This window comes from Onychostoma macrolepis, chromosome 17, assembly GCF_012432095.1.
Source record: "Onychostoma macrolepis isolate SWU-2019 chromosome 17, ASM1243209v1, whole genome shotgun sequence".
Classification (NCBI taxonomy): Eukaryota; Metazoa; Chordata; class Actinopteri; order Cypriniformes; family Cyprinidae; genus Onychostoma; species Onychostoma macrolepis.
This window is the reverse complement of record NC_081171.1, coordinates 3,086,462-3,107,260: the sequence shown is the minus strand read 5'-3', so window position 1 is coordinate 3,107,260 and position 20,799 is coordinate 3,086,462. Positions and strand designations below refer to the sequence as shown.

Genomic DNA, 20,799 nt, shown 5'->3' with positions numbered 1-20,799 from the left:
GTGCTTCGTTTAGTGAAAGTGACCTGCTGAAGTTTTCAAAGTGCACCAGGAGAGCAAGTGGAATTATGATAGCAAAGCTGTGGAGTTCACATGCGCTCATCTGCAGCCATCCTGCATGCATTCAAAGACGCTTCCCATGTGCCTGCAGGCGCAGTGAAACGGCAAATATTACATTTCTAGTTCATTTTAGCTGACTTACTAAAATACTTCCATTTCTGTATCGGTTTATGCATGAAGAGCATCCATGAGGAAACACAATGCATGCTGCATCTTGCTCTCAAGGTCAGAAGTTCAGAGTGCATGATCATAATTAAAACAGATGCACAAAATAAAACTGATCGTTTCAGTTCCTAGCAAAATTTGACTATATGAAACACACAGTACTCATGTTAAGCAGTTGCACATGTACTGTAACTTATTTCCCCGAAAATGACAGCGCAGACACTTTCTGTGAAATCTGTAACAGTAAATTCATATTCATATTATACTACCATTCAAAAAAACTACCATTTTTTTTTGGAAAGAAATTAATACTTTTATTCAGCAAGGATGCATTAAACTGATCAAAAGTGACAGAAAAGACATTTATAATGTTATTTTAAAAATTATATTTCAAATAAATCCTGTTCTTTAGAATTTTCTATTCAACAAATAATTCTGAAAAACAAAATAAATCACGGTTTATTAAAAATGTGAAGCAGCACAACTGATTTGAACATTGATTATAATCAGAAATGTTTCTTGAGCAGCAAATCAGCATATTAGAGTGATTTCTGAAGGATCATGTGACACTGAAGACTGGAGTAATGATGCTGAAAATACAGCTTTGACTCTCAAAAATAAAATTACATTTTAAAATATATTCAAATAGAAAACAGTTTTCGTTCTAAATTTAGAATGGTATAAAAAAAATATGTAAAAAAAATAATAATAATAATAATAATTATTATTTATATATATATATATATATATATATATATATATATATATATATATATATATATATATATATATATATATATATACACACACATATATATATATATATATATATATACACATATATATACATATATATACATATATATATACACATATACACTTTTTTTCTTCTTTTTTTTTAACCGTAAACAAAACTGTTTTTTTTTTTTAAATCAAATAAATGCAGCCTTGGTTATCTTTCAACAAAAAAAAAAAAAAAAAAATCTTACAGGCCCTAAACTTTTGAATAAAATAAACTATAAATTTTTTTATTTTAATGACTGATTTTTAAATATATTTTTAAAATGATACCTTACATAAAACAAAAACAAGACATGGCTTGCTCTGAGTTTTATCCTGAGAATCAACTGAATTGTAAAAAGGTAGTTGTTACATAGCAAAACACAGCCAGGGAATTGTAAGGAAAGGTAGAAAATAGGGCTGTGCGACGCTTTTGGATTACGCAGATGATTCAGATGTCTCTTCAGAACGAGGTCTCTTTAAATGGCACGTGTTCGTTACTGTACGAGGGCCTGTCAAACAACGACAGCATGCTTCTGCTCATCCTCCATCCGGCGGCGTGCACGCAGGATCACTTCCCGCAGTCAAATAAGCCGTCTCCATTCGAGCGGATGGCTGTCCTCCACCATCCTAATCCGCCAGGCATTGGGCAGCATCGCTCTCCGCCTCTCACAAAGCCAAATACAGCATCCACACTGTCATGCTCTTATTTGCTATTCCTATCTCTGCTGTCAACACAGAAGCCTTCCTCACCCGGCAGAAGCGCTCGCTCCCGCGGCGCCAGCAACCGATGATCCATCATTTGTCAGGACCGTCGCTTTGTGAAGTAAGTTTGCGATTCCTTACGGCTTGCGGCGTCTTTAAAAACATCCTCAGAGACGGGAATCTGCGGTGGTCTCCCGCTGATGGGAACCAAGGAAATTTTTTTTATAGGAAAGAAGCTTCCCAAGCGCCACGTCTTTCTCGTGTTGATGGTTCAAAGGAGGAACTCTTGGCCTTCAGTTTGTGCCTTTGGCCGCTGAAAAAGCTTCAGGCTGGAGAAGCTTTACCTTGAGATGAATTCTGCACGCGTGCGGCTGCAGATGATTTTCAACAGCAAGGAGACGTGGCTCTTAAAAGGGTCATGGCTCCTCAGACCTGTGAGGGACACTGCTATATCTATAAATGACAGGCAGAAATACACGGGTCTCAAAGTCAACGGTGCTGTTCTCTGATGTCTGGCTTCATCCAGACTGTGTCAGATTCACAAGAGAACAGAAAATGCCTCTGAAATCAATTCAGTCAAACTGAATTTTTGAATTGAAGCAGCAAACCATGGGCAAAATTGTTCATTATACACACAACAAATACATTTCTCTTCAATGAAACTCCAGTTCAGATCATCGCTGTTCATTTTTACAAACACAAGCCAATCAGAGAAATTGCATCAGGGTCCAAATCAAATGCTCCAAACAAACAAGGTGTGAAAATGGCCTAAAACAGCGACATATTAAAGAAAAAAATACTGTGTATTTTGCTATATTAACTATACTTGATAATATACTTATATGCATTTTATTTATATTGTGTAGTTTTGTTGATAATTTTTAAGGATGTTGATATCCGTCTAATCTGTGTTTTATTAAAAAAAGAATAACTATAATTGATTATGCACTTATTTGCATTTTATTTTTTATTATTTGTATATATTTATATAATATTAATTTCTAGTAACAAATTTTATTTGTTTATATACATAAAATCAAGTGGTCCAAACAGGTTTTTACTGCAAAAGTCAACCCAAATGCTGTAAAAATCAAACAGTAAAACTGTTTTAATTTGGTTTGTTTATTTATTTATTTATTTATTTATACATACTTTTGAGTAGCTTTGATGAATATTTTTAGGGATGTTTTGCTATCCTATACTTATTAGTACCTTTTTTAATTTAAATTTAATTCAATATTTTATTTTAATTTAATTTAATATTTTATTTTATTTTCCACTGTTGGCTCCATGAGTTTATTTGACTAACTCCTAGTCACAATAGACAGATGTCAACATATTAATATCCTTAAAGAAACAGTCAACAAAACCATAAATACCTTCTAGACAAAGTTAAAACAATTTAAAGGGGTGGTTGATTGCAATTTCACTTTTTTAACGTTAGTTAGTGTGTAATGTTGCTGTTTGAGCATAAACAATATCTGCAAAGTTGCAGCGCTGAAAGTTCAATGCAAACAGAGATATCGTCTTTTAAAATTTTGGAAGTTTAATGCCTACAAAAATGGCTGGTAAGGGACTACAATGAGTTACTTCCCGGGTCTGATACGTCACGAACCCAGATGAACCCCGCCCTCAGGAACATGTAAGGAAGGGGGCGAGGCCATGCTGCGCTGCTTTAGAGAAGAGGAAGAGAAAACTAGTGGTGCACGTAAAAATCTATTCATATATGAATCGCGATTCTGTCTTCTAACGATTCTAATGGATTCACAAGTTTCAAAATCAATGTTCTAAAACAGCCATTCTTAATACTGTTCCTCGCGTCGCCCTGCTCTGCATCTCTCTCTCTCTCTCTCTCTCTCTCTCTCTCTCAGATCATCAGATCAGCTCCAACAAACTGTTCCAGTTATACATTTTCACATAGCAATGAGAAGTGTTATACATGGACGCTAACATAAGCAGTAGCATAACAGCGTATCTAAAAGTATGAGACAACAAACAAACAAACATACCATTAAGAGCCATGCATGCACAGGTTCTGCGCGATCCTCTTCACTAATATCCTCTGCGTCTCAATCGGGCTCAAATTGATAAGCAATATAGCATGCCGCTGAGCTGAGGGGCGGGACATTTAAATCACAACACACTGAGCCAGCTAACCAATCAGAGCCCATCACACATTTCTGAGGGAGGGGTTTCATAAAAACAGGAAATAATCGAGGCGTTTGTCAGAGAAGGGACAGTGCGGTGTGCAATAAAGGTATATTATATGAAAAAAAAACAAAGCATGAACACATGTTAGACTGCACCCCATAAACACAATCAAGCCTAGAAAAAAAAAAAACAGTAAACCACCCCTTTAAATGTTTGTTTTTTAGGCAATTTGGTTGACTTCTGTGTGATAAAAACTTGGTTTGATGTCACTTGATTTCCAAAGTAAAATCTGAATGAAAGCAAAACCAGTTGAGAAACACTGGTTTAATTTAGCAAGGCCTTCCAAATAGTTTTTATGTCTAATCAGAGATTAAATGGGAATAATTAGCCAAATGAATCATGCAATTATGCTGCTGGACTAATGAAATTCCTCTGGACTGTTGAATCTGCCCAAATGGAGCAGAATTATGCCAACTGTTTACAGCAGAGTGGCAGACCCATTGTTATTATCTATAATATGAATATGAAGTGGCACAATACAAAAGCATGATAACGAGCAATTCAAACAAATCGCATAACGATGAGAAAATATTTCCTTTGCAGGCTCTTCATTTTCTTGTCTACCCTCAGTAAGCGACTGCAGAGTTCAAGAGTCCTGCGTGTTTTGGCATGTTCTGACTGGCCGTTTTGCATAATGCAGTTTCACTAAATCTAAATGAGAGAGCTCTTAGCTGACAAAATGAAACCTTCAGCGGAGCGGAGCTGTTGAAAGAGGTCACGCTACAGATAGCGGCTGAAATACTCAATAAGCTTTCAGGGCGTCTTGAGAGCCGTCCAGAAACACAAGACAGCCATGATTAGGGGAAGAAATTAAATGGGAGCAGAGTATGAAAGTGTGTCTGAAATGATGGTGGAAACAGCACTCGCACGGTCATGCTCCCGATGTAACTCTACATCTGCTGGGAAACTCCAATGACATCCAGCAGCCTCAACAGAATAAGTTACAGACTTATAAGTTGCAGAAATGCACAGAACATGCTGTTGACAGTTCATCGCTGTTCATTTTTAGCCTACATGAACCGAACAGAGAAAATGCATCAGGGTCCAAATCAAAGGCTCCAAATGAATGAGGTGTGAAAATGGCTTAAACTAACAACATATGGTTATTACAATCACTTTGCGAAATAACATTTTGCCAGATGTTGCCGTTCATCTTGGTTATAAACAGTGTTCGTAAAGTCAATAGAACTATAAAACAGCCTAATTTACAGTTAGATTTTTTATTTACATGATTATTTAGATTTATTGATGATAATTAGTTGGTATACAGTATTTACCATATATACCAATGGTATAATGACCGTAACCATATATTTAAGATCCAAATAAATAATCTAACTAAATAAAAAAATAACAGAATACTTATTCACTTCAAAGTCATTCATAGAGCATACACAACTCCTTACAAAAGATTTAAAATGAAACTACAACCGAATCTCAACTGCCATATATGTAATACTACATTATCAGGTACTTTTCTGCATATGTTTTGGGAATGTCCTGTCGTCATCAGTCTATGGACACATGTAAACCTGGTTCTATCATCCTTACTGCATATTGATTGGTCTGTTAATCCAAGTTTGTGTCTTCTTAATGATGATTCTGGCCTCTGTATAACTTCAATGCAAAAGAGAATGTTGTTTGCTGGTTTTACAGCTGCAAAGAAGACAATAATACAAAACTGGTTTACACCGCACATGTGTGGAAAAACATATTGGATCCGTAGCCTCCTGCAAATAGTGACTTGTGAATGTACAACAGCACGAATCAATGGGGCCAAGCCTTCTACCATTGATGCTTGGCAGTGCTTTCTCTTTGATATACGTGACTGTATAAAGGAGTGACTTTTGTGTTTTTCTTGTCCTTCCCTCTCTCCCTCCCTTTGACTGGACTTTGAGATATTGAGTATGTGTCTGTTGTTGTTGTGTTTTTTTTTTATTATTATTATTTTGTATTTTTTATTTGTTTATTTTTATTTTTATTTTTTTGGATGTTATGTATGAAAAATAAAAAATGTTGATAACAAAAAAAAAAACAGAATAAATAACAATAAATCTTCTCATATAGTGACTTGTTTAAAAAAAATGACGCTCTATTTAACATATTTACGGTTATATTTATATATTTATAGTTTTACTGATCCTAATTAGTTTCCCAATGGTACATTAATCATGTCACTATATCTGAGCACCTCACTGTTTTTTAAAATAAAAATAAATGAAATACTTCTTTGATCATGACACCAATATTATAATTATATTATGTTATAATATTATAATTATATTATGTTAATCATGACACCAATATTATAACAATAATCTGATAAACAGTGACTTCTTTAAAAAAAATACAGCTCTATTAAACAGCTTCAAAGTTCTATATATTTACATGAATAAATGTATTTTTTTCAAGTTTTACTAATGATAATTAGTTCATTAATGGTATACTAATAGCGTCACTGTATTTGAGATCCTCACTGTTTTTAAAATAAACAAACAAATGCAATTATTTAATTAAACAATTGAACACTTAAATAAATACACAAATAACTATTCAATTAATAAAGCAAATAAATGAATAAATATTTGATTGTAAAAATAAATTTTATTGTCTGATAAACAGTGACTTATTTAAAAATCTTTTCAGTTATATTACATGAGTAAATGTAAATTTGCGTTTTGTAGTTAATGATATTAACATTATATATCAATATGCATATTAATCATGACACCATATTTGAGAAAAAAAATCTATAAATAAGTAATAAATGAAACAAGTAAACAAATAAATAAATGTTTATTTGATTGTAACAAACTATACTGTCTGATAAGGTCACTTTAAAAAGATACAGCACCATATAAAGGATATTGTCTGATAAACAGTGATTTATTTAACAAGATACTGCTTCATTAAATGGCTTTATTAGTAGCTTGTAGCATAACTAGAAAAGCCAGACTGTAGTTGAACTTCATTTTCTCAACTTGCATTTTAATTAGCTCGTAGAAAGTTTCAAAAGTAGCTTCACCAACACTTCTGCATTTTAATGAGTCTGAATGCGACAAATTCACCCTTTTGAGTCATTTGACAGTATTTATATCTGCCTCACAAGAGCGGCGACTCTTTTTGCAGGATCAAGACGAAAAGGCCACAAAGCCAATCTTCTCAGCGAGATTCGTAACTTAATATGCAAGCAAATTACTTTAGCACACACTCAATTATTGGCTGCTCACGCCACCGCTGATCTCCCGCAATACAATCACAGGATGAGAGAAGCCAATATGCCGATACTTTAAATAATAAAATCTCCATCTTTTCACACAAAGACGTCTTTGTACGTGGAATGAAAGATGCACAAGCATATTGCTTTTGACCCCAGACTTTCCCCAGTGTAGACGTCTGTAAATCTGAGATTGCTTTATTCTTTCCCCCACCCCTCTCCGGCCCGTCTACAATATGAAAGCAGGTAGCGGGAGTTTCTTCTTGACACAGATCAATAAGCAGCCCCGCTCTTCCTTATCAGAGATGGCTTGTAGAGATAGGCTGGTGGGGGCGGCTGCAGGGCTTTCATGATGGATGACAGAAAAATTGACCCTAAGATCCACCACTGCACGCGCTTTAATCTCTTTTTTTTGCCGCGAGCGGAGACAACAAACACATGTGGCACGTAATGATGCCGCAAAGCTCTCCAACTTGATGTGACCATCAACAGTTGCGTTTGAAGTGACTCTATCCATGCACAAGGACAAACAATGCTAAATCCTGCAAAACAAACAGATATAACAAAAAAATAAAAAAGAAGAAAAAAAAAAGAATTAGGTTAAATTAGGCTGATGTCAACATGTAAAAGTTGTGTAATGCCTTCCTTAAAAACCATCAACAAAACTATACATAAAACAAATAAATAAATAAAAAATAAAAGTAAAATTATATAAATATTTATACTTTATATAAAAATAAATAAAACAGAAAAATAAAATGTAAAAGCATTAAAAAAACATGGGAAAAATCAAATGGTAAATAAATAAATAACACCTAAACCAAATTAAATGCAGAATCACCTGCAGTGAGAATTTTACACTGCAGGAAATTTTCGCAAATTTCTGATGTATAAAATCAAGTCTCATCTCATGTCTTTCCCTCCCTATAACACACAGAAATATGTCCGACTGGAAGAAAAATGGGTTTCAAAAGCACTTCATGTAAATTTACTTATCAGGGTTATTAAAGTTCTCTAAAACTAAAACCATTAAAAAATGCTGTTACTTGAAATATTTGTTTTTAATGTTTAATAATTCAGTTTTGCTGAGGAACCTTTAAGAAAATAATAATTAAAAAATCGTATTTTACAGTAGCTAGTTGCCAAGGCAAGTTAGTTTAACCTGATGCACTAAATAATTATATTTTAAAAAATACATTTAAAATAAATAAAACCTACTAAATATAACAAAAACACATACATATACATACATACATACATACATATACACATATATACATATATATATATGTGTCACTCCTTCAAAGTCAACATCGAAATTTTGCTTCAGAATCAAACCTGGATGAGTCATCTGAACACTTTCATGGACCGTTTTGTCTCTTTTGGACTTTAGCAGTGTGAGTTACCATCGACTACCATTGAAGCGGGAACATCTCTCAATTGCATTTTACAGAAGAAAGTGATACCAGTTTGGAATGACATGAGGGCGAGTGGCCGCAGGTGTGTTCAGTCCTACCTTAGTCGTGGAGGTGGTGCAGGTGGAAGCTAACCGCTTGCAGGTCAGCTCGCTGTTGGCCGTGCTGGTTGCGCCGGTGACCGGGGTGGGCAGCAGCGAGGGGATGACGGGCAGGGGCAGAAGGCCGGGACGGTTGTTGCCGCTGTTGGGGACGGAGGAGGCAGAGGTGGAGACACAGCCGTTAATGGTTCCGCCGCAGCTGCTGTTGGAGGCGCAGCGCTCCCTCCGCTCCCACACGCTGCGGAAATCCCGCTCAAAACGCTGATGGTACCGCGACATCATGACAGAGCAGAGCAGGAGAACGAGAGACACTTCTGCTCACGGTGAGCTGGAGAACACCTAACGGAGGAGAACAAACATCTTATATTAATGTCTCAAAAAAACAACTGGTATATTTACCAAAACACAACAATGTCAAAGACATCAAGATCTAACAGCCGATCACACAGCAGAAATAAGCACGAAGACAGTCAGTCAGCGCATGTGGCTAATAAGCTAAAGCGTCTCTGTGAATGGCGAGCTGTTTCGTCTGATATACAAAATCAAACACACAGTGTTTTCAGCATCTGTGTCTAAATATTATGACATGAACTACTCCTCGAGAGAGTCACTTCACCAGCTTTTCACTGTGTAATGTGAGGAAAAACTGCAAAGTGAAATTGAAACTAAAACTGAAAGATCTTCACGACAACCCGGCAAAGTAAAAGTCTGGTTTAACTTGAAGAAATTATGACAGAAATATATCACTATTGTATACAAACATGCACTCCTACTACTAATAACATACTTATTTTAAGAATATCATACAACCAAAATATTTTCTCATTCATGTTTATTTCATACAGTTCTGTTAGCAAAACATCTGATTTGAAAAAATAACAATCAAATGTTCATTTTAATTTTTTTTTACATTTTTAAAGACTGATGGAAGTGTGCAAATTGTATTAATCCATATCATTAGACACTATTTTGGATGATTTACATTAAATCACAAAATACAGAATCCAGAAAAAAAAACTACATTAAAAACACAGAATTTAGGGAAAAATAAAATTTCCATGGGGCTCACCAACAATTTGCTCCTTTTCACCCAAATTACAATTACAGGGGCAGATTATTGATTAATAGACTTATTTCCGTGCACAATACTTATTACTTCAATAGCATGTGAAAAATGCAGTAAATTGTATCTGGAGCAATGCATTTCTGCTTTGGCAGAAATATAGCCAGAGTCACGTATTTCCAATGATTGTTGGTCGGTTGGCGTGTTAATGTCATGCCAGCTTCCTTGGTTATTTTCATGGCAAGTAACAAGTTGAAATAGTTGAAATAAAAGAGCAAATACAAATCCTATACAAGGTTTTAAAGTTTTGCTTTAGATAAAACTCTAAAATGAATTCAGGGACAAATTTCTTCAAAAGAGTTTGTGGATTAATATATCTTCCTAACAGAACTTAAGCCAGTATAATTTAATAAAATATGTTTAAGTATTTCCAATGAGTCTGGGCTGCAAAATGGATTGCTATGGATTGTAGATCAATTATCAATTAGCATCAATTATACAGAAATAAAAGACAATATTGTCTTCCAAAAGACACTTTTTGGCTGCTTTTCTGTGCAAATATTGATGTATGCCATTAACTGTGATTAACGTGATTAATTAGTCAGCACATCATATAATTAATCCAATTAAAAAGATTCAATTTACACCCCTTAATTACAACACTTAGTGACAATTCATCTCCTGATCTCGCATTTTGAATCTGCTGAAATCTGAAAGTACTTTACCATCAAACAAGGTGGAAACACTGAAAGCACTGAATAGTTTCAGATATAGCATGGGAATTCAGTGTCTAGTCAGCATCTCTATTGTCACATGATTCATTCTGTATGATTCTGCCTTTAAATTCAGCACAAAAGATGAGAGGTCACATGTTGTCTAGAGAGGTGAGATAAGCAGCTGCTTTACAGATCAATCCAGCCATGATGTGTGACAGCAGCACAAAAGAGCAACGCTGATGCTGATAACAGAAATGGTGTGAATGAACATTTCTGTCAGGACCACTATCGTCAAAGATGATTGACAATTAGCATACAGTTTGGATTGGTGGTATGGTTCTGCTCTACGCAAGAACTCCCTGCGCATCCATGCAGCCTAGCATGGATGAGAGCAGGGAGAGCAGCGATAACCCCCCAGGCTAAACAGAACAGAACCAACAAATGTATTGCAGATATTGTTAAAGTTCAGTAATTTTATGTACATATTTTTTAATTAGTCTGATTCAAAGGAGAATCAGAAGGCTGAATCTTGACTGACAGAGGAGGAGTTGGGGATGGAGGAGGGTAATTAGCTATTGAGCAAAGAGTAAACTGCTGATAATACTGAAGGACCTTATATATGGATGCTTAGATATCTGTAGTATTATTATAGGTAGATGGGGGATCAGCTGAGAACCTGCCAGAACTAACGCTACGCTTGATGTTTGGTGAATGCCAATCAACTTTCTGTGAAAAAGACATGTCAATCAGTCAATCAATCAATGAGATTCCACTGACTGAAGCAAAGGCTAATTCTAAAATGATAGACAGATAGATAGATAGATAGATAGATAAATCTATCTATATATATATATATATTTATTCTTCAACAATATCTAACAATGAGCAAATCTGATGCTAAAATGATTAGATCATTCATTAGATCTTTTCAGGTTTAATTATAAAAATTAAAAAAAATAATGTGTTTGGTTTTAATGATGGTTTCAGACCACATTCACAAATATGAGGTATATATACAGTGCATGTGGAAAGTATTCACAACGCTTCACTTTTTCCACATTTTGCAATGTTACAGCCTTATTCCAAAATGAATTAAATTAATTATTTTCCTCGAAATTCTACAAACAATACCCCATAATGACAACGTGAAAGAAAAACCTGAATTGAAAAAAAAATAAAAATCACGTACATAAGTATTCACAGCCTTTGCCATGACACTCAAAATTGAGCTCAGGTGCATCATGTTTCCACTGATCATCCTTAAGATGTTTCTACAACTTGACTGGAGTCCACCTGTGGTAAATTCAGTTGATTGGACATGATTTGGAAAGACCTGTCTATATAAGGTCCCACAGTTAACAGAGCCTCTCAGAGCACAAACCAAGCCATGAAGTCCAAGGAATTGTCTGTAGACCTCCAAGACAGGATTGTATCGAGGCACAGATCTGGGGAAGGGCACAGAATAATTTCTGCAGCATTGAAGGTTCACAGAAGCATGTAGTCTCTGTTACCCTTAATGGAAGAAGTTTGAAACAACCAGGACTCTTCCTAGCGCTGGTGTCCTGGCCAAACTGAGCAACTGATGGAGAAGGGCCTTGTCTAGACTGGCGTCCAAGAACTTGGAGTTGAGCTCCATGATCATATGTGAAGATTGGAGAAACCTACAGGAGGACAAACATCACTGCAACTCCACCGATCTGGGCTTCATGGTGGTGACTTGTGTACATGGGATTATTATTTTTTTTAATAAATTTGCAAAGATTTCAAACAAACTTCTTTCATGTTGTCATAATGGGGTATTGTTTGCAGAATTTTGAGGACAATAATGAATTTAATTCATTTTGGAATAAGGCTGTAACATAAAATGAAGCACTGTGAATACTTTCCAGATGCACTGTATTTAATACTGTCAAAAGGATAAAAGACATCAAGCTAAACTGTTCATCTATAATCACCCATCCCGATATATGCAAATTCAAATGCTCATTATTCATGCACTTCATTTAAATGCATACAAAATAGGTGGTGAAGAGACTGTCTTTCTCCTAGTTTAAAGTCAAGAGAGAAGAGAATTGATGGCAGGTGTAAAGTGGATGCAAGGTGGCAAAACTAGAACAATCAATGATTTATCAGAGACTTTTCTATTGTTCTCTTGAGCTAAACACAGCATAAGAGCACAGTTCTTCAATTCATGGTTTAATTTTAATCTATATGCACAAATACAACATACATAGCAATACATTTTACCCAAACATCTAAGGAATGGACTCCAATATTGATTTTACTACAGAAGTTCAAATTAGAAACACTACGACATCAATTTTAAGTATATTGTGAAATATATATATATAATAATTTTCTTTGATTACAACTTAAGTACATTCACTCTCAATAGAAATAAAATTGGGAAAGGAGATTTAAAATAATAAAAAAACAATATTTATAGTTGGTGCAGGCTATAAATGCTGAATCTGAAACTCATGCTTCGCAGATACTGTACAAATGTCATGATAATTTCATTTCTACACTGCACTAGAAAACAAAGGCCAGCAATGATGGAAAACAAGGAAAGATTGTATGTGACAGAATCAAATCCCTGGGAATTCCACACGCATGCATTTTTCCACAGCCTTTTAAACTCAAGCTGCAGGATGGATCCAGCAGTTCAAACGGCTGGAATAAACCTCGTACGGCTGAACGTATCTCTGACATGTGGTTAAAAACAGGCAGGAAAAGAAAAACTGTAGGTGTTGTTTCATTCGTATCTTGTACACAAGCTCTAAAAAGGTGAGATATGTAAATTACAGTATCAATGTGGGCTAAAAAAGAAAACAATGACGCACATATAGCTTTGATATAATGAAGAGGTTTGGTTTAAATATATACAGCAGCAGTTCTGCGTCTTCACACTATGAACTGAAAAACACCAAGCATATCATTAAACACACCGTCCTATTGTTCTCTGCTTCAGTCCCACCTCTGCTATTGGACACATAAAGACGCCTAATGAGTTATAAACACATTTCAAATGCATCAAGAAAGAGAGATAAAACTGCAAGCATTTTATTATATCTGGCATTTACTAATCATAAAATGAAAAGTTTCCATGCTTATGCTAAGCTTTGTATAAAAATTAATGAGCAAAAGAGAGCAATTATATAATGGAAAACAGGCAAAGAAAAAAACCTGCATATATTGAACATTTTAAAACATCTTCACATGTGTCTCATCCAATCATATTTTAGAGCAGTAACTGTGTGTTTCATAATTGAAAGTATTACAGTCAGTAATCCACATTTCACCTTTTATTTCTGATTCTTGAACTTTGTATAAAAACCACGCTCCACTAAACTTTCCATTTATGATCTAGATTCAATCTCTCCCGGACGCGCCTCACAGATCAATTCATTCATTCCGCCACTTGAGACGAGATCCTGTCATGTGTGAACAATGCAGCGAGAGCAATATGCCAACACGTGCCACGGCACAGCAACACCCGCACATCGAGGACTTTCAGATGCACTTGGACCCTCGCTTTTCTAATTCTGGCTTCAGAGGAGAAATCACTTGCTACAACAAAAAGTTACAGTTGCGTGTTGGTAAAAATGCTCCTGGTTTACCAGAATAACAGACACTTGAGGTTGGAGCCTTTTTAATTTCAGACCGTGATAAACACAGACTTTGGCAAATACTAGGAGAAATGTCAAATCAAGTCAATATCAAGTATGTTTTATTTGGGCAAACAGCACTTCTAATCTCATCATAGAGGTTCCTCTAATGTTTGAGCATGTTTCCCCATAAATCTCATTTTATTTTATGAGATGAAAACGCACATAAAAAGATTACAGTTGAAGGTGAGTGACAGTTTAATTATCTGTTAAAACCTCATCAAATTTTATGCAAAAATTACAATACTGCTGTAGAGAAACAGGATGGGATTTCAGTGCTCAGATAAAAATGACTCTAAACCTTACTTAATACTATGTGAGAGACTCCAATGTTCACAATGCAAAACACCTCCTCACTACCTTTATCAGCCCAAGATCACTGGAAAAATGTGCATGCGGTGATATTTCTGCAAAATATTTCTGCTTCAGTTTGGAAATTAAAATGTCCAGCAAGTGGCACTAAAAGGTTAATGCTTTACTGTGTCTTAAAATAACGTATCAGCTACACTAAACTTGACCCTAAATACACCCAATAGTGTTAAAAAAAAAAAAAAGCAAACGTGAAATAAAAATACATTTGCTGAAGCAACCATGCCATTTTACTCATGTTTCACAAGACTCGAACTCAAGAGCTCCACATCAGGGTATGATTGCACCAACCATTCATAAGTTCTTAAATTAGAACGCTAAGTCCACACTAGAGGCTTAGTAACTACTAGCTAGTTTGTAACTAAATCTATACATTAATTAGCTAGGCTAAGTTGTAACTTGCGTACAGCTGGTGCAACCGGCCCCAGAAGTGTAATTCTGTACCAGGTGAGCTTACAAGCATATAAGGGATGTGCATCTCATGACTCAGGCCGATACGATACGCATCTCGATGCATAGCCAACAATACGATACATTAAAGATACATATGAAGCAGGTATTGATGCGATGCTATACGATTCACTCCTTTTTATGATGCAGTGCGATCCGATTTCGATTCACCACAATGCGATTCGATGCAATATGATGCAATGGAGAAAATATGATCACTTTTAATGCCTTGAGACCGGTTTCATAAAACAAGTTAACCAAATAAGCCAGGCTTATTAGTCTGAATCATTGTCAAATGATTTGGTTCCATAAAACAAATTTATCATAGGTCTAGATCAAGCTTAGCCACTGTGGCAACTTATGCTGGGAAACTAACCTGGTCTAAAGCAGGCTAACTGTTAGACTAAGCTGAGCTCCTCTAACACTGACCAATAGGAACACAATGATATTACCACCCTCTTGCATACTATTATTTGACTTTTTTTTTTTTTTTTTTTTTTTTAACAGTTTCTTGCCATGCAGCCTTTCTCTCTGGTTTTATGACAGCTGTACCTTTTATAGTTTGCAGAACAGATAGCAGAACATTAGAACATTACAATCTAAAATTGCTCTTTAAAGCATTAAAATAACTAAATTAAAAGTTAAAATCACTGAATTAACTGCTATAAGAAACACACATTAACTCATTTGAGCTTAGTAATTAGTACTGTACTAGCTTACATTTGATTTACCCATTACACTGAAAAAAAAAAAAAGATTTTTAAGGTAAGTGGACGCAAACAATTTATTTTAGCTACATTTAATTAAAAAAAAAAAAAGTTGAAAGTCAGTCAACTCAATTTGTTTATTTAAACGTAGCTAAAATAAATTGATTGCAACCACTTACCTTAAAAAAATGTAGTAAATTCAATTAACCATTTTTTTTTTTTCAGTGTACAATAGTCCTTTTACAGATACTGCTATCATAAAAATACACTTATATGTAGGTTTAAAATTATTTTAGTACTTCAGCTTAAACTCAACAGAAATGGGGCATTTTTTTTTTTTTTTTTTTTTTTAAATACAAACACTTCCTTAATACTTCCAACACAAGCATATCTGTAAACATTACAGAGTTTAATAGGTGCCGCAGAACAGGAGAGATCCAGGAAATCGCACAATGCAAAAACAAATCAACTGCACGTCACTTCTTTTCCTCTTTTCTGTCACCTCTGACACCCAAAGGCATACAAATAAAGAAAAACACTGAAAAGCACTGAAAAACAGCACAAAACCCACACAAAAACAAACCCGGGCAGAACACATGGATTGGAGTTTAGCTGTGCTGAAATGCGATCAGCGTGTGCTGTCGGTTCCACAGGTATAGATTCGATTACAATACACAATACCACTATGACATTACCAGTTTGCTGTACATGTACCTTACACATTAAATACAATGTATAATTGATTCATTAAATAAGCCGTCACAGAGTATGAAATAAACACCCGCCAAACCGCGTTAGTTCCAGGAGGAATGCCTTGCCTAGACACAATTAATATGGAAATTTTCACAATATTTACGCTTGCAGAAATAAAGGCTACATTTGTTTACATTTTGCAGAACAGACGGAAGAAGATCCGTCAATGTGCGTTTGTTTCGTTATGTTCAGATGTTCTGTAACGTTAGCGGTCGTGTGAGGAGATTTCACTCTTCTCCGTGTCAGAGGTTAAATACATTTATAATTATAATACATAATTAAACTTTAAAATATAATTTAATTTAACTCAGTGATGCAAATCAGAATTTGTATCAGCTGTTACTCCAGTTTTCGTGTAATATGATCCTTCAGAAATCATTCAAATATATTGTTTTATTACCAGTGTTGTTGAAAAAAAAAAAAAAAAAACAGCATATGCTGGTTAGGTATGTTTTGAAGCTGGGATGCTGGTTTGTGCTGGTCATGTGCTGGTCTTGAGCTGGTCGGACCAGCTTAGGACAAGCAAAGGACCAGTTTAAATCAGCTCAAACCAGCATCCCATGCTTCAAAACATACCATACCAGCATATGCTGTTTTTTCAACAGGGAACAGTTTTGCTGCTTAATATTTTTGGAACCTGTGACAGTTTGTTCAGGATTCTTTTATGAATAGAAAGCTAAAAAGAGCAGCATTGATAATAAATCAGGCTGATAAAATTCTGATTTGCATCACTGAAATAAATTACATTAAAAAAATTAAAGGTATTTTGAATGGCAGTGTGTGTGTGTATAAAATGTATCTAAATATCTATATATCTAAATAAAAATAGACTATATTCAGTATATGATCCAAAGTAACTAGTAACTAACTACTTGAGTAGTTTTTTATCCGACACTTTTTACTCTTACTCAAGTAACTATTCAGACTATTACTTTTACTTTTACTTGAGTAAATATTTCTTCAAGTACTTTTACTTCTACTTGAGTACAGTTTTTGGGTACTCTACCCACCTCTGGTTCCATAAAACAAATTTATCATAGGTCTAGATCAAGCTTAGCCACTGTGGCAACTTATGCTGGGAAACTAACCTGGTCTAAAGCAGGCTAACTGTCAGACTAAGCTGAGCTCCTCTAACACTGACCAATAGGAACACAATGATATTACCACCCTCTTGCATACTATTATTTGACTTTTTTTTTTTTTTTTTTTTTAACAGTTTCTTGCCATGCAGCCTTTCTCTCTGGTTTTATGACAGCTGTACCTTTTATAGTTTGCAGAACAGATAGCAGAACATTAGAACATTACAATCTAAAATTGCTCTTTAAAGCATTAAAATAACTAAATTAAAAGTTAAAATCACTGAATTAACTGCTATAAGAAACACACATTAACTCATTTGAGCTTAGTAATTAGTACTGTACTAGCTTACATTTGATTTACCCATTACACTGAAAAAAAAAAAAAGATTTTTAAGGTAAGTGGACGCAAACAATTTATTTTAGCTACATTTAATTAAAAAAAAAGTTGAAAGTCAGTCAACTCAATTTGTTTATTTAAACGTAGCTAAAATAAATTGATTGCAACCACTTACCTTAAAAAAATGTAGTAAATTCAATTAACCATTTTTTTTTTTTCAGTGTACAATAGTCCTTTTACAGATACTGCTATCATAAAAATACACTTATATGTAGGTTTAAAATTATTTTAGTACTTCAGCTTAAACTCAACAGAAATGGGGCATTTTTTTTTTTTTTTTTTAAATACAAACACTTCCTTAATACTTCCAACACAAGCATATCTGTAAACATTACAGAGTTTAATAGGTGCCGCAGAACAGGAGAGATCCAGGAAATCGCACAATGCAAAAACAAATCAACTGCACGTCACTTCTTTTCCTCTTTTCTGTCACCTCTGACACCCAAAGGCATACAAATAAAGAAAAACACTGAAAAGCACTGAAAAACAGCACAAAACCCACACAAAAACAAACCCGGGCAGAACACATGGATTGGAGTTTAGCTGTGCTGAAATGCGATCAGGGGTGTGTGACGGGCTTATGATGCCTCCAGTAATGGAGAAACAAGCAGAAAATGTATTCATAAGGGTTAAGCCTCTTTGCTAAAACACAACTCCTGCTGCTTCACGCTGTAAAGAGCTCCATCACAGAAGCGCCCGCGACAGCGCCGTACTGCTGTATCTACGGTGGGCGGCATTGCTCTCCTGTCTTTAGCTATGCTTCGCCAGTAATGCGTGACTGCCACATGACCGCAAACAGGAACAACCGACAGCAGTGTCCCAGCAGACACCGGAGACATTCCTGCTGCACTTAGGATGACCTCAGATCTCACATCACTCCAAACATTCCCTCTGAGCATCTCAAAGTGAGACTTCTGCCTGTGCCACATCAATTATGTCCATCTGTTGAGTTTTGTTTTGCTTTTATTTTCATTGTCACACTGGAGGAGGATAGAATTACATACCGAGAAGTCACACTTTCTTTTGCAGTGGTGTACATTAAAGGGATAGTGTATTTGAAAATACACGTCTTTCTTTGATGACCTTCTTGCACTGAAGACTTCATTGCTGAAAAGCTATAGAACAAGACGCTCTTTTCAATGCATTTACAATGAATGGGCACACAGACACAAAAGCACCATAAACTAGGCCATACGCCTCATCTGCTTAAGTCATATGATAACTTTGAACAAGAAATGGAGCCAAATTCCCTTTCTGTGAAGATCTTGACATAGGCATATGCTCTCATTTCAGTTCATGAAAGATTTGGATAATGAAACGCAGGAACAAATTATTCACTTTTAAATGGGATCTGTTCAGTGAATTAGTTGATCCAGTTCACAAAAAGTATGAGCTTGTTTCTTCATCAGATTTGGATCCTTCATCAACAATGGATCCTCTGCAGTGAATGGGTGCCGTCAGAATAAGAGTCAAAACAGCTGATAAAAACAATAATCCACACCAGTTCAGTCCATCAATTAACATCTTGTGGAGACAAAAACTGTGTGTTTGCATGAAACAAATAACTTCAAATCATTGCTTCAGGCTAAAATACGAGTCCATAATATTGCTTTCTCCAGCGAAAAAAACATCTCGTCTAAATCAAGAGAAATATATAGACGGATCAAACAGGGTTTGCAAGCGAAAACAGTATTTAAACAAATATCTGAGTGGATTTTGAAGTGAGACAACAGCAGGAAATGGACTTTTTCACTGCAGGAAGCATTATTATGAATTATGGACTGGCGATGATTTAAAGATAAAACCTCTTAGTGATGGATTTGTTTCTTACAAACATGCATTTTTTTTACTTCACAAGACATTAATTGATGGACTGAATGGTGTGGATTATTAATGTTTTTATCAGCTGTTTGGCCTCTCGTTCTGACGGCACCCATTCACTGCAAAGGATCCATTGGTGAGCAAGTGATGCAATGCTACACTTCTCCAAATCTGATGAAGAAACAAACTCATCTACATCTTGGCTGGCCTGAGGGTGAGTGCAATTTCAGCAATTTTCCATTTTTGGGTGAACTATTAAATTTCCTCACATATATGCTGTAGGACTTCAGAAGACTTTGAATATAGCACACAAGTTATTTGGACTAGTTTTATGTTTCAGGCTTTTTCTCCTTTTCAGAGCTTAACAGAAATAGTCATCATGAACAGCTAGAGTCATGTAAAGAATCTTTAAAAATGAGAAAACAACAGTATACAGGTTTGGAATGATGAGTTAGTGGCAACAGAACGTATTTTTGGGTGAAATGTTTTCACACGTCTAAACATATGCAGTGACTCAAATTTACATAAACACCTATAAACCTTGATTTGCATTTATATGCATCACCGTGCTGTGCATCCTCTAGACATTTTATCAAATTTCATTCCTTTTTTAATCAACAGAGCCACCAATCTACCGCACCGGAATAGTGCGTGTAAAGCCAAGGGTGAAATTAGTGCCTTTGCTAAGATGTGCAGATTCGCTACTGTAATTCTTTCCACCGTTTCCTTCAGCAAAGAAACCGGCAGCAAGGAAACTGGATGTTTACCATTCAAAAAAGATGTACATGTGACTAATAATTTGTGATTTGGATGCTGAATAATACATTTCAGTGCTGGTAATAACAAACACTTTCAGAGCAGCAGATATGGGCGGGAGAAAGCTGCATTATGCATTAGCTTCATATGAATGCACTCTACTAAATATTTCAGAGCCACGTTCTCATCTGCAAAAAAAAACAATTCGGTGAAAGCTCTTCGGCATACGGCTATGTGGGAAATCAAGAGCACAAATATGCAAATCAAACTAGTAGAAATGCAAATATGTTTGTTTGTCTGCATCCCTTCAAGCTCATTTTATATTCATATATCATTTGATACATGAATCATTTTTGTCTGTTGGATTCA

At 35.3% G+C, this 20,799-nt stretch overlaps 1 protein-coding gene across 1 annotated transcript in view; it reads right to left on the bottom strand.

Annotated features, from left to right (window-relative positions):
• The window catches only part of LOC131523453 (kelch-like protein 29), a 143,231-nt gene that overhangs the window by 103,004 nt on the left and 19,428 nt on the right, over positions 1-20,799 (bottom strand). The window contains exon 3 of the mRNA XM_058749847.1: positions 8,652-8,990. Coding sequence (XP_058605830.1) covers positions 8,652-8,933 — 282 coding nt within the window. The 5' untranslated portion in view covers positions 8,934-8,990. The remainder of the gene's footprint in view (positions 1-8,651; positions 8,991-20,799) is intronic.